Here is a 13,199-nt window from a genome sequence, read left to right as displayed (position 1 = left end):
TCTTGAAAGGTAGTATTCAACTGGAAAGCTTTGCAAATATAAGGTGGGAAACATGGAGACACCAGAGACATGACCAAGACGGAGTCCTCTTGACAGAGGGTTGTGCATCTCAGTATGCTTTGCTTAGCCTTTTGTTCCCAGAAGTGAACTGTGAACAAAAAGTTCGAGGAACCAACCCCAGACAAAGTACTCTGAAGGACTGACTTTAAAGGAAATTTGTTGAACCTATTAATCATGGAACATACGGGAAATATATTTAAAATGATGTCATAAAAATAGCACATGAAAGAGGTGCAAATGTAACATAATTTCTATAAATGGGAAATAATCTTTATACCAACGCTTGTGTAAGTTATAAGCTGAAAACAAGCCAGGTGGCCAGTCTATTGGGTAAGTGTTCTTAAACATTGGATGTTAAGGTCCAAAGAAACAAAGATCTTCTTGTGCCTGCAGGTGCAAACCTCATGGTGAGTTCAGTGGTGGAGGAATTTCACCTGAATTGATACAAGGTAAGGAAGTGCATCTTTCCTGCAGTAGAGCAGATGTAAGGTAAGGTAGCCAAATTTTATTACTCCATGGTTACCTCTGAGCCAGCTTACGATTGTCCTGTAGTTCCAGCTGTTGAGATGAAAGTTGGTTGTTTGCACCTCTTTTTTGATTATGGTATTTCCTTTCATTCCTCTTTCTTTGATATTTCTTCTGTCCAAAAGCTGCAAATTACAGAGCAAATTATTTGAAAGCATGAGTTACCATTCATCCTACACTTATTAGAGAGCCACGGAAGTCCTCTTAGCATTACTACAACCCCTTGTTGCATTCTTTGTATGTTACTTACATGCTTCCAAGTCAAGGGTATTGGTCTCTGCTGGAATTTCTGAGTCCTACTAAAACACCTACAGGTTCAGCAATGTTTCTAGATGATCATTATTGGAGTAATGGGACATTGCTGAGAAAGGACTACTCCTTCTCAAGTCTGTGCCATTGCTGCCCAGCATGTGCTGTCTTTCTTCAAATGGGCGCCGTGACCTGGCAGAAACCGCTGGGTGGAAACAAATCCTGAAGGAAGAAAAGCATTTCCCATCCAAGCTGTTGGCTAATCGCAATGCTCTGGGACAATATGGTTGGCTGTGGTGGGGCTTGTCGCAGGTGTCTCCTGGCCACTCTGGCCATACCTGCATTGCCAAGGCACAGCCATGCCTGATGTACCATGTTCAGGTAACTGCATTGAGGTGTTTCAGCAGAATTTGACTGTTTGTTTGTAAACATGGGTATTTCACAGCAGTAGAAGGCACCTTGTTTTGGGGGCTGATGCCCTAGTATGGGGTGTTTCTTTCTGTAGATACTGCAATAAAGACAAAAAGTCATATTGCAGCACAGGCAAAGGATTTACACGGTCCGTTCTGAATCTATCATTACTAAGCTGGTACTGCTGCACTCAGGAAAACTTCCAGAAGAGCAAGAAATGCAATCTGAGGATAATTTAGGAGGAATGATTAAAATGGCTGAGTTCGTACTTGAAAATCAGCTTGTGCTATCTGTTTTCAATCATCTTCAACTCTGGAAAATCAGAGAATGGTCAGATATTGGAAATACCTAATTATCTGAAGATGCTTTGGTGGCTCTGTCAGAGTCAACACACATTTTTCAAATACTTACTGACATTTTATGATCAAGATTTTCACGTTTAGCAAAAAAAAAATTTTCATGGATGTTTACAACTCTGCTGTATTTAAGCTTCTAAAAATTTGGTTTAAAAATATACAAATGCAAAAGAATACAGCAGAAATAATCTCTGCAAGAAACTCACAAAACACATCATTTTTCCAGTGCAGAGAAACTTGCAAAAGTCTCATAAGATTTTATTCTGTTTTTTTTTAAATATGAAGCTTTGATAGGAGATGATAAATCAATAAGAGTACCTGCACTAAAGAAAGAGCTTCTGAAGTCTTGAATAACTGCAAACAAAGATTTGGAATGGGCTGCTTTTCTCTTTCTGAAATGCACTGTCACATCTGAAATATTTCAGGACATCAGATACAGAGGAAGGCAGCAGTTGAATGCAAAGCCTGAACTACCTGTGCAAAATATATCTTGGCATTGTCTTTTTTGGAATAAACACAAAAATCTTGATATTTTTCTGGCATATGATAATGATCTGATTCATTTCCTGCTCAGATTCTTGCCCAGCTCTGAAGCATGATTTTTTTTTTTTTTTTTTTTTTTTGTATAACAAGCAGTTAAATATGTGTCTCTGCATCCCGGCACAGTGTTTTCTATCTCTGTACAGGAAACAAACTCTAGCTGGTTCTGCAATTACTTGGTCCCATTCCCAGGAATGTTTCTCTTCCATTAAAAAAATGGAGAGGAAGAAAATGAAAGCACTTTTTCAGTGTATTAGCACTAGACAGACCGAGGTACAAGATGTGTCCATGCACTACTCTCAGTGAAGAAAGACAAGGTTTATTGGACCTTTCCTGAACTGAAGTGCACCGACACGCATGTCCCTTTGCCTGACCTCTCTTGAAGGAGCTTTTCCTTGGAGCTGAGCAAAGCCATTTTTCCTCCTCATGGGAAATTCCAGTGCTGGGGTGTTAAACCCCAGCTTCCTCACAATAACCTGCTGGTGACAGCTTGCACCCGGTGGGCTGTGACAGGGTATTTTCTCTTCTGGCGAGCTGAAATGAAGCAGAAGCTGTCCAACAGCGAGCATAAGGGATCCCATTCCTCTCTTCCAGACCCCCCCATAGTGCAGCTTGTGCCTTGTAGGGTACATGTATTTCTAGACGGACCTCTCCCTGACGTCTGCCGAGGGATGTTCCTTAGTTGTTGGTATTTGTTTTATGTTTTGCCTTACTCCCTGCGCCATGCCAAGAAGTCCAGTGGCAGACGCGCTCATACACAGTCTTTGATCCTGCTGCGTGTCCAGCATTCATGTGTGGCTGAACTACCCATCAGCATGCTTGACTGGTGTCCAGCCCCACACAGGTCCAGGGAGCAAGCAGGGATGACTGGGGGGGAACCTGTTCTGCATGAGTTGTCTCCAAGTTCTCATTTTGGAGTAACAAATTTATATGATGCTGTTAATGGGGTTTTGCGTCTTTGCTATACTGGCCTTCAGAAAAGGGTGCCAAGAGTTGCTATAGTATTTGCTGGTTTATAACTGTGTATTAATAGAAAATCCTAACATTCCTCTCAGAAAAACACGGTTTTCACCCCACCTAAACCAGTGTGAAGTAAGAAAGGGACTGTGTTGTCCAGCTTTGCCTCGCACGCAGGCTGCTTTCTGTTGATGCAGTTTTCTTGTGACTCAAGAACTCTTCAGGATTATTTTGGGAGAAATTAGGGGTTTTCTCCTGTTGAGTCATGCTCATGCAACCATTCTAGAAAAAAAAACTTTCGATATTATTAGAATAAGCTTTGGCATTTTAGCATGCAAACTTCCCTGCTAGCTGTTCCTGTGTTGAGGCAGCAAATCAGCGTTCTTTTATTCTGATTGAATGCTTCCAGAAAGGATATGATGCAAAAATACCTGTTGGTATTTATCCCATTTAAAGAATGTATTATTTATTTTATTATACTTCCTTGACAGAGGCAGTCCCAAAGGCTGGCTTTTGAGTGCGTAACCATTTACACAGCATTATCACACTCTGCCACAATCGCAGGGTGAGGACAGTTCAGAAGAAAAATAAGGGGAATTTGCTTTTCTGCATTTAAACTTTCAGTCTGAAGATCTACCCAGGGGATTGAGCTGCTGGCATGGTAGGCTTGATACAGAAGAGGACAAGTTAAATTTGTTTATTTTCCATTATAATGTTCCTTTTTGTTGTAGTTTGAAGACGAATACCTGAAGCCCTGCAAGTCGATGAAAGTACAGGCACCAGCAGTGTATGCCAAGGTTCTGCTTCCAGGACCATGAAGGAATACCAAGCCATTCTGCTTTCAGCTACATGAGTATTGTACCTCCTACTGCAAAGACTGCAAGCACAGATCTGACCACTTTTCCTTGCCAGCCTTTTCCAGGGTGGCAGTAGGAGAAGAGACCACCAGGCTCGACCCAGCTGATGTGCTGACACATCCTGGTTACTGGGGGTAAGTCTCAGGAAGCAGTTTTGCATGGCTTGCAAAGATTCAGAAAGTTTTTCTGCTCACATCACAGGCCAGCTGACAGATTTATGACCTTCCTCCCTTTTCTACTGCTTCTAGCTTTTCTTCAAGGCGGAGGTTTGGGACAGAGTGTCACCTGGCCTGGGCCCCTCCTGCACTGCTCACTTGTCCTTTCTCAGTGGAAAAGCAAAAAGCAGCTCTGAGCATGGATGCTGACATACAGGAAAGAGAGGAAGGAAGGGGATGGGCTGCAGGATACTCTCATGTGAGACTGGGAAGGCAAAGTGCTTTAAAGAGCCTGATGTGCCCAGATGCTGCAGGAGATGGAGGAGTCGGTACCTCTGGCTGGCAGAGAGCAGAAGGCTGCCAGGCTTTAGCAACTGGAATCTGAGCCTAAAGCCATGTCCCCCAGGTACAGAAAGAGGAGGCATCAGGGGTATAACTGTGCAATAACCCTTGTAACCCTGATGGCAGACTGACTGAAGACTAGTGTTGCCACTTGGTTCATCGTTTTTGATCAGCATGTCCCTTCCTGTGGGGTTCTGTCCCACATAAATATATTTCTGTATCTACATCTATTTTGGTCAACACCCATCTAATATAGGCTCCTATTGCATCTGGCACTGAGCTGTGGGAGGCAAGGATGCTGAGCAGGCTGTGGCTGGGGGTCAAGGAAGAGCTGACTGAGGAAAATATGTGCTGCTTGTGCTGCTGTCAGATAAACAGTACCATTTAAAGCAAGAGAGCATCAGAAAGGGTGACCACAGCTCTGTTTCAGCCCTATCTATCTGCTTGTATGGTGCCTCTGATTGGAACATCTGTAGTTACAAAAGCACAAGCTTGTTGTGGACCTGTGCCCTTCTGCTGGGAAAAAAAGTTATGTACCAACCAGCACAGGTGGAGGTACATGCCTTTTTTTAAACACTATAAAAGAGGAAGGATAAGCATAGCTTAAACTTGGAGGAGAGAAAGCGCTCACAAGGTGCAACTTTGTTCAGTGCTAAGCATGCAGTTACTTTGGAGAAAAAGCAAATTAAAGGTATTCTCACCTTAAAAGACAGCAGTTTTCTCCTACACTAGACTCTGTGATTTCAGAAGTTGTTTTGAGTCCAGGCTGCAGCTCAGTTTGGAAGCTGATGTGGTGGGAGGCAGCTGGCTGGTACCTCACCTTTGTGTGCGGGGCAGCCTGTGGAGAGCATTTCTGGCCACCTTGAGCATCCTCAGGCCTTCCTGACTCTGGATAACCTGATGAATCCTGACATATTGACCTGGGATGAGAAAGGGAGAAGTTGTGCTGCTTGTAGACTTTTTTTCCCTGCTGATGGAATCAAGCAGAAGTCCCACCCTGATTTCTTGTTTTTTTTTCAGCAGCTCGCTGAACTGACCTCCTTGGTTTGTGAATTGCAGCATGGGAAGGTGGGCAGGGTCACTCTGGTCTTCTCTTTCTGAGAGAAATCAGAAACCCAGCCCAGTTTAGAAGTGTGATGAGAGTGGGCTGAGCCTGGGTATTAGGAGAAAGTCAGTACTTCTGAAAAAAATAGCACCTACACTGAGTCTCCACCAATGCATGGTGATGAAGGTGTAACACACGAAACAGTGTGCCCGCTACACATTCAGTGAAGGTGGCTAGATGATGGAAAAGCAGTGTATGTAGTCTATCTTGATTTCAGTAAAGCATTTGGTACAGTCTCCCACAGCATCCTTGCTGCTAAACTGAGGAAGTGTGGACTGGATGATCGGGTAGTGAGGTAGACTGGGAACTGCCTGAAGGAAAGAAGCCAAAGAGTCGTGGTCAATGGGGCAGAGTCTAGTTGGAGGCCTGTATCTAGTAGAGTGCCTCCAGGGTTGGTACTGGGTCCAGTACTATTCAATATATTCATCAATGACTTGGATGAGGGAATAGAGTCAACAAGTTTGCTGATGACACCAAGCTGGGAGGAGTGGCTGACAGGCCAGAAGGCTGTGCTGCCATCCAGCGAGACCTGGACAGGCTGGAGAGTTGGGCGGGGAAAAATTTAATGAAATAGAACAAGGGCAAGTGTAGAGTCTTGCATCTGGGCAGGAACAACCCCAGGTTCCAGTATAAGTTGAGGAATGACCTATTAGAGAGCAGCATAGGGGAAAGCGACCTGGGGGTCCTGGTGGACAGCAGGATGACCATGAGCCAGCACTGGGCCCTTGTGGCCAAGGCCGATGGCATCCTGAGGTGTATTAGAGGGGGTTGGTTAGTAGGTTGAGAAAGGTTCTCCTCCCCCTCTATTCTGCCCTGATGAGACCACACCTGGAATATTGTGTCCAGTTCTGGGCTCTTCAGTTCCAGAAGGACAGGGAACTGCTGGAGAGAGTCCAGCGCAGGGCAACAAAGATGGTTAAGGGAGTGGAGCATCTTCCTTATGAGGAAAGGCTGAGGGACCTGGGTCTCTTGAGCTTGGAGGAGACTGAGGGGTGACCTCATTAATGTTTATAAATATATGAAGGGTGAGTGTCACAAGGATGGAACCAGGCTCTTCTCGGTGACAACCAATGATAAGACAAGGGGCAGTTGGTACAGACTGGAACAGAGGAGGTTCCACTTAATTTTGAGAAGAAACTTCTTCTCAGTAAGGGTGACAGAGCACTGGAACAGGCTGCCCAAGGGGGTTGTGGAGTCTCCTACTCTGGAGACATTCAAAACCCGCCTGGACACCTTCCTGTGTAACCTCATCTAGGTGTTCCTGCTCCGGCAGTGGGATTGGACTAGATGACCTTTTGAGGTCCCTTCCAATCCCTAACATTCTGTGATTCTGTGATTCTGTGAAGTACATGGCCTCATATGTGATCTTCTTCAAAGCTCTTCACAAATTTAACCATATTTAGTTTTATCAAGGAATTGCAATTTTGATGACAAAAACATTTTGAAATCTGAAGGTCTTCTCTTTTTGAAGAACTAGAACTGTTCCAGCTGAGAGGTACCAGGAGGAAGAGGCAGCTTTTGGGAAGTTGATGACATCCCTTCACTCCATTTCCGTTCCCTGCTGTGACTCACAGCCTGCTCCACCTCTTTTCCCCACACCCTCTCAGTAAAACTGCATTTAAAATGTTGTTAGGCTTATCATCTATCCTCTGTAACAGCCATAAAATACAAGGGTATCTCAGTCTTTCAATTCCCTGTTTTGGAAAGCATCAAGTTTTCAACCAAATGTGCAATGCTAATTTTAAGGTAGCAGGACTGAAGGTTGTTATGAGATGCAGTCAGGCATCTGCCTGGGCTTTGCCACCCTTGAGCACTGTGCCACCATGGGCCCTTTGACAGGTGGCCAAGCAGCTGGCAGGAATCAGTCTGTCTGTCTGCTCCCAGGCAGGTACGTCTTGGTGCAAGTAGGCATCAGACCATGACAATTTTTGTGCACAGAAAAAAAACCAGGAACTGGAGCAGGAAGGTTTGGTGTTTGAAATTAATGGTTTTCCCTTTCAGAGCCGGTAGGAAGAGCCCCAAACCCTTTATGCATGTAGCATACTTGGCCATTTGACCAGTTGTGTGTTTCCATTCAGTCAGGCTAAAATAACTGTCATCAAACCTCCCTTCTCAAGATTGCCTTGGATGCTTACAGAGGAATACTTTCTTTCAAACTATGTCTTCTATTTCAGGTAGAATATTGTCCCTATTCTTATGCATTTTCTGTTTGTTGATAATATATGACTGTAATGTCCTAGGAAATTACATGGAGTGTTTCTCTAGTACTCTCTTTGACTAAACAATTTGACTCCAGCATTTATATCAATATAATATATATCTCAGTCTATACATTGATAGCATTTTACAGAACCTACACAACAAAATAACTTGACTGTGCTGGGATGTTTTGTTGCTTGTGCAGTTAACACCCTCCCAAAGCATACCAAATAATAAGTATTGAAAGCAGAGACGCAGGGAGGTGAATACAGTTCTGCTTAGAAACTATTTCTGCACCTAATGCTGGAGGAAGTCATTGTGAAAGAATGACTTGCGCAAAATAGTTGCATCACCCTTTCCAGTGATGGGCGATGACTGACAAGAGAAAAGAGATCTGCTTTCAACTTGCAAAGAAGCAAGTGCAAACTCAGTCTATGCTCATTTTTGTGTCCCTGGTCAGCAGCAGCAATACATGTGGCTGAAATGTCAGTTTGAAGAGCAGTGTCATGTGTGCTGGACAATGCTGAACTCTTCAGAAGCCATCATTTCTCTAGTGGAGCAGACACTAAAGAAAAGCCATGCAAACTGGTATGCTTCACTGAATGAGTAGTTAGAAGATGCTGGGAAACTGTAAACATAAAGTTGTATTTGGGTAGCACAAGCTGAAATATTTTCTCACTCCAGGAGTGTTGTTGCATCAGACCTGCCAGGGGATTTCCAGCTTGTGTTGTTCTTTCAGGTATGAGGTGACCACGTGGATCCCAGAGTACACCATCAGCACCTGAGGAGACTGAAATACAGCATATAGTGCACAAGGTACGTATTTAATCTCCACGTATTCAGGATTTGGGAATGCTGTTTGTCTGCAGTACTGGAGCTGTTGACAGCAATTTGTGAGCCTTGATAAGTGACTTACTTCCTGGTGTAGCCAACAGTGAAATGTTCCTTGGCACCCGTGGCAGGAAACATAGCCCTTCTGTGTATTAAAATCAGTATTGTTCTAATTACATCCATGGTTTATAGGGTGATGGTAATATTTAATTCCCATGTATTGTCATTGCTGATTTACAGAAAAGGATGATAGACTTGTTTGGTTGCATATCAACTTGTTCTGCCTTTCCAGTAAAGAATGTAAATTGTTTACGCACTGTATAAAAGGCTGTGCCAGGAGACTTACAGTTCTGCTTTTTAGAAGCCTTGAGGCTGGTGAGACTCCATGCAGGGGACCCCAAAATCTCTTTTGGGAAAGTTTGCAGTGTCAGAAGCTACAACCCACCTGAAGGGGCAAGAGGGAGGACACGCTCTGTTTGTGCTTCTGCCTCACGGGAAGCCATACTAAATGGGCAGTCTAAGGCTGTGAAGGCTGTGAGCACTTAGAGTCATAGAGTCATTTAGGTTTGAAAAGACCTTTAAATTCATTGAGTCTTATTGTTAACCTAACACTGACAGGTCCATCACTAAACCATGTCTCTAAGTGCCACATCTACATGCCACTTGCCTGGGCAGCCTGTTTCAATACTTGATAACCCTTTTGGTGAATAAATTTTTCCTAGTATCCAATCTAAGCCTCCCCCGGCGTTAACCTGAGGCCATTTCCCATCATCCTATTATTCTTACTTGGGAGAGGAGACCAACACCCTCCATGCTACAGCCTCCTGTCAGGTAGTTGTAGACAGCGATAAGGTCTCCCCTCAGCCTCCTTTTCTCCAGGCTAAACGGCCCCGGTTCCCTCAGCTGCTCCTCATCAGACTTGTGCTCCAGACCCTTCACCAGCTTTGTTGCCCTTCTCCAAACTCTCTCCAGCACCTCTGTAGTGAGGGGCCCAGAACTGAACACAGGATTCGAAGTGAGACCTCAACACTGTGGAGTACAGGGGAACAACCACTGCCCTAGTCCTGCTGGCCATACTATTCCTGATACAAGCCAGGATGCTGTTGGCCTTTTTGGCCACCTGGGCACACTGCTGGCTCATGTTCAGCCGCCTATCAAACAACATCCTGAGATCCCTCTCTGCCAGGCAGCTTTCCAGCCACTCTTCCCCGAGCCTGTAGCACTGCCTGGGGTTGTTGTGACCCAAGTGCAGGACCCAGCACTTGGCCTTGTTGAACACCATACAATTGGCCTCAGCCCATCAACCCAGCCTGTTCAGATCCCCTTGTAGAGCCTTGAGCAGATCAACTCTCCTGCCCATCTTGGTGTTGTCTGCAGACTCATTGAGGGTACACTCAGTTCAATTATCCAGATCACTCATGATCTAATGGTCTTCCCCTGTTTATATCTGAAACATCCAGCTGTAGTTTTGTTGCTGGGAGAGCTGTAATGTGAGATATGTGAGAGGTGAGAGCCATAGCCAACAAGCATATGAGAAGGTAAGGACATTGAGAATGCTCCTTTATGATTGTTCAGATATGATGTGGCTGTACTCCGAGAGATGATTTACAGGCCAATTAGGAAAGGTATATAGATGTCACAGGATGACTCTTACAAGAAAAAAGTTTAATCTGAACTTCCTAATAGAGCTGCACAGGTTTTCAATTGTTTTCAGTTGCTGTTCAAAACTAAAAGTCAACACTGCCATCTCTCCTCTCTGTTTTATACAGCAAAATGTTCAACCAAACAAAACAGAAATCCAGAACTACATGCACCTGGCAAGTATGGGCCATCTACATGGTCTTAGCTGGAAACCTCTCCGAAGAGCAAGTGCTGAAGCAGGCTTGTCCTTCATGTGATGCCACTCAGCTTTGCAACTGCTCTTCCATGGGCTTGGACTTCATCCCCCCAGGGCTCACAGGCAAAATCACAATGTTAAACCTGGCCTACAACAAGATAAAGCACATCCGATCCCAGGATTTGCAGCAGGCTGTGAACCTGAGAACCCTGCTGCTGCAGTCCAACAAAATCAGCTCTATAGATGAGGACTCATTTCACTCCCTTGGGAAGCTGGAGCTCTTGGACTTATCGAATAACAGCTTGGTTCACTTGTCCCCTGCGTGGTTTGGGCACCTTTTTTCACTCCAGCACCTCCACCTTCAAGGCAGTTCCTACAGAGACCTGGGGGAAATCCCTCCCTTTTCTAGCCTGAGGAACCTGAGCTCTCTCCACCTGGGCAACCCATGGTTCTCCACGATAAAGCAAGGGAACTTTGAGGGCATTGAGCTTCTTGACGAGTTGTGGGTTGATAGTGGTAATCTCAGTCAGTATGAGCCAGGAAGTTTAAAATCGATTAAGAAGATAAATCACATGATCATAAACATAAGAAATACAAATGTATTCTCAGCTATTGTGAGGGATCTTCTGCACTCTGTCACTTGGTTAGAAGTGAGAGAAATAAAATTAGAGACTGAAGAAAAAAGCTTAGTGCAGAATTCTACACTTCCTTTTAGGATACGAAAACTTACATTTAAAGATGCTTGGTTCACAGATAAATATATAAGCCGAATACTAGTATTACTGAAAGAAATCACATCTTTGCAAGAGTTAGAGGCAATTGATTGTGTACTTCAAGGAAAAGGAGCATGGAATACTGAAGAAATTGCAAGCAGTGGGCAAAGTTTTGTTGAAAGAATATCAATAGTGAATATAATTATTCCAAATTTTCACTTGTTTTTTGACCTGAAAGGTTTGGAGTCACAATTAAAAAACCTGAAAAGACTCACCATTGTAAGCTCTAGAGTTTTCATGGTACCATGCAATATTGCAAAACATTTTTCATCACTTGTGTATGTGGACTTTCATGATAACTTACTTGTAAATAATCGCTTAGATGAGACAATCTGTGAAGATGCTTGGCCTTCATTGCAAACTTTAAATTTAAGTCAGAACTCTCTAAAATCTCTGAAACAGACAACGAATTCTGTAAGTCATCTACCCACACTAATTAATCTTGACATTAGCCAAAATAATTTTGGTGAGATTCCAGATGTGTGTGAATGGCCAAAAAACCTGAGATATTTGAATCTCTCCAGCACTCAAATTCCTAAATTAACTACTTGCATTCCCCCAACACTGGAGGTTTTGGATGTTAGTGCTAACAACCTGGAGGAGTTTGGACTGCAACTGCCATTCCTCAAAGAGCTGTACCTCACAAAAAACCAGCTGAAGACTTTGCCTGGTGCTGCACCCGTTCCTAACTTAGTGGCCTTGTCAGTCAGAAGGAACAAACTCAACAGTTTCTCCAGGGAAGAGTTTGAGTCGTTCAAGAAAATGGAGCTGCTGGATGCCAGTGGCAACAACTTCATTTGCTCCTGTGAATTCCTCTCCTTCATCCACCACGAGGCCAGGATAGCCCAGGTGCTGGTGGGATGGCCAGACCAGTATGTCTGTGACTCTCCCCTGGCAGTGAGAGGGGTGCAGGTTGGAGACGTGCACCTCTCCCTGATGGAGTGCCACAGGTCCCTCGTGGTGTCACTGATCTGTGTGCTGGTGTTCCTGGTCATCCTCATCCTCGTGGCTGTCGGCTACAAGTTCCACGCGGTCTGGTACCTGAGGATGACCTGGGCATGGCTGCAAGCTAAGCGGAAGCCCAAGCGAGCTCCCCCAAAGGACATCTGCTACGACGCTTTTGTCTCCTACAGTGAGAATGACTCCGACTGGGTGGAAAACATAATGGTGCGGGAGCTGGAGCAGGCCTGCCCCCCCTTTCGGCTCTGCCTCCACAAGCGGGACTTTGTGCCCGGGAAGTGGATCGTGGACAACATCATTGACTCCATAGAGAAGAGCCACAAAACACTCTTTGTGCTGTCCGAGCACTTTGTGCAGAGCGAGTGGTGCAAATACGAGCTGGACTTCTCACACTTCCGCCTCTTCGACGAGAACAATGATGCAGCGATTCTCGTCCTCCTGGAACCCATCCAGAGTGAAGCGATTCCCAAGAGGTTCTGCAAGCTGCGGAAGATCATGAACACAAAGACCTACCTGGAGTGGCCTCCTGGTGAAGAACAGCAGAACATCTTTTGGGAAAACTTGAAAGGAGCCTTGAAGTCATAGAACAAATCAGCAGCCCCCATTTCAGCATATTTTCACAAAGGATATGTGTCATTGTTTTTTCCTACTAAGAATTTTTTATTATTTTTCTGCCTAAGGAGAAGTGTCTCTGTTTTGTGTAGAAATAATTATGATCTTACTAAATGAGAAAGACCTACTTTAGGCTTTCCAGTGATTTGATACTCTGATCTTTCAGAATCCCTGCCAATAGCTATGATGTTTGGAAGCTATTTTGGACTTCATATTCTTTCCTATGTACATTTAACTGAATGTAGGGTATTTCTGTACTCTTTATTCCTGTTACCACATCCACAAATAGTTCCTAACAATGTCATTGTAATTTACAAATGAAAATAAAAGCCAAGTGCTTCAGTACTCTGCTGTGTCTGTTGCTCTGCTTTGGTTTATTTCCATTGCCATCATGCATAGCAGGGGAATTAAAATTAAATTATGGAAAAAA

General features: G+C 44.3%; 1 protein-coding gene across 3 annotated transcripts; it reads left to right on the top strand.

The window, feature by feature from the left end:
- The first annotated feature begins 396 nt into the window (after window positions 1-396).
- Window positions 397-13,114, top strand: LOC136101024 (toll-like receptor 2 type-1). Of its 3 annotated transcripts, XM_065836751.2 has the most exons (4): window positions 397-509; window positions 3,830-4,089; window positions 8,496-8,572; window positions 10,357-13,114. In XM_065836751.2, exon 4 carries the CDS (start codon window positions 10,361-10,363, stop codon window positions 12,740-12,742), a length of 2,382 nt encoding a protein of 793 aa, XP_065692823.2. In that variant the 5' UTR covers window positions 397-509; window positions 3,830-4,089; window positions 8,496-8,572; window positions 10,357-10,360; the 3' UTR covers window positions 12,743-13,114. The 3 variants fall into 3 exon arrangements, with proteins under 3 accessions (XP_065692823.2, XP_071663876.1, XP_065692825.2); XM_071807775.1 differs by lacking the exon at window positions 397-509 and having other exon boundaries at window positions 3,606-4,089; XM_065836753.2 differs by lacking the exons at window positions 397-509; window positions 3,830-4,089 and adding an exon at window positions 8,173-8,344.
- Window positions 13,115-13,199: the final 85 nt, after the last annotated feature.

Source organism: Patagioenas fasciata, chromosome 4 (genome assembly GCF_037038585.1).
Source record: "Patagioenas fasciata isolate bPatFas1 chromosome 4, bPatFas1.hap1, whole genome shotgun sequence".
In the NCBI taxonomy this organism is placed as follows: Eukaryota; Metazoa; Chordata; class Aves; order Columbiformes; family Columbidae; genus Patagioenas; species Patagioenas fasciata.
The sequence above is the reverse complement of the archived record's forward strand: the minus strand, read 5'-3'. Positions and strand labels throughout refer to the sequence as shown.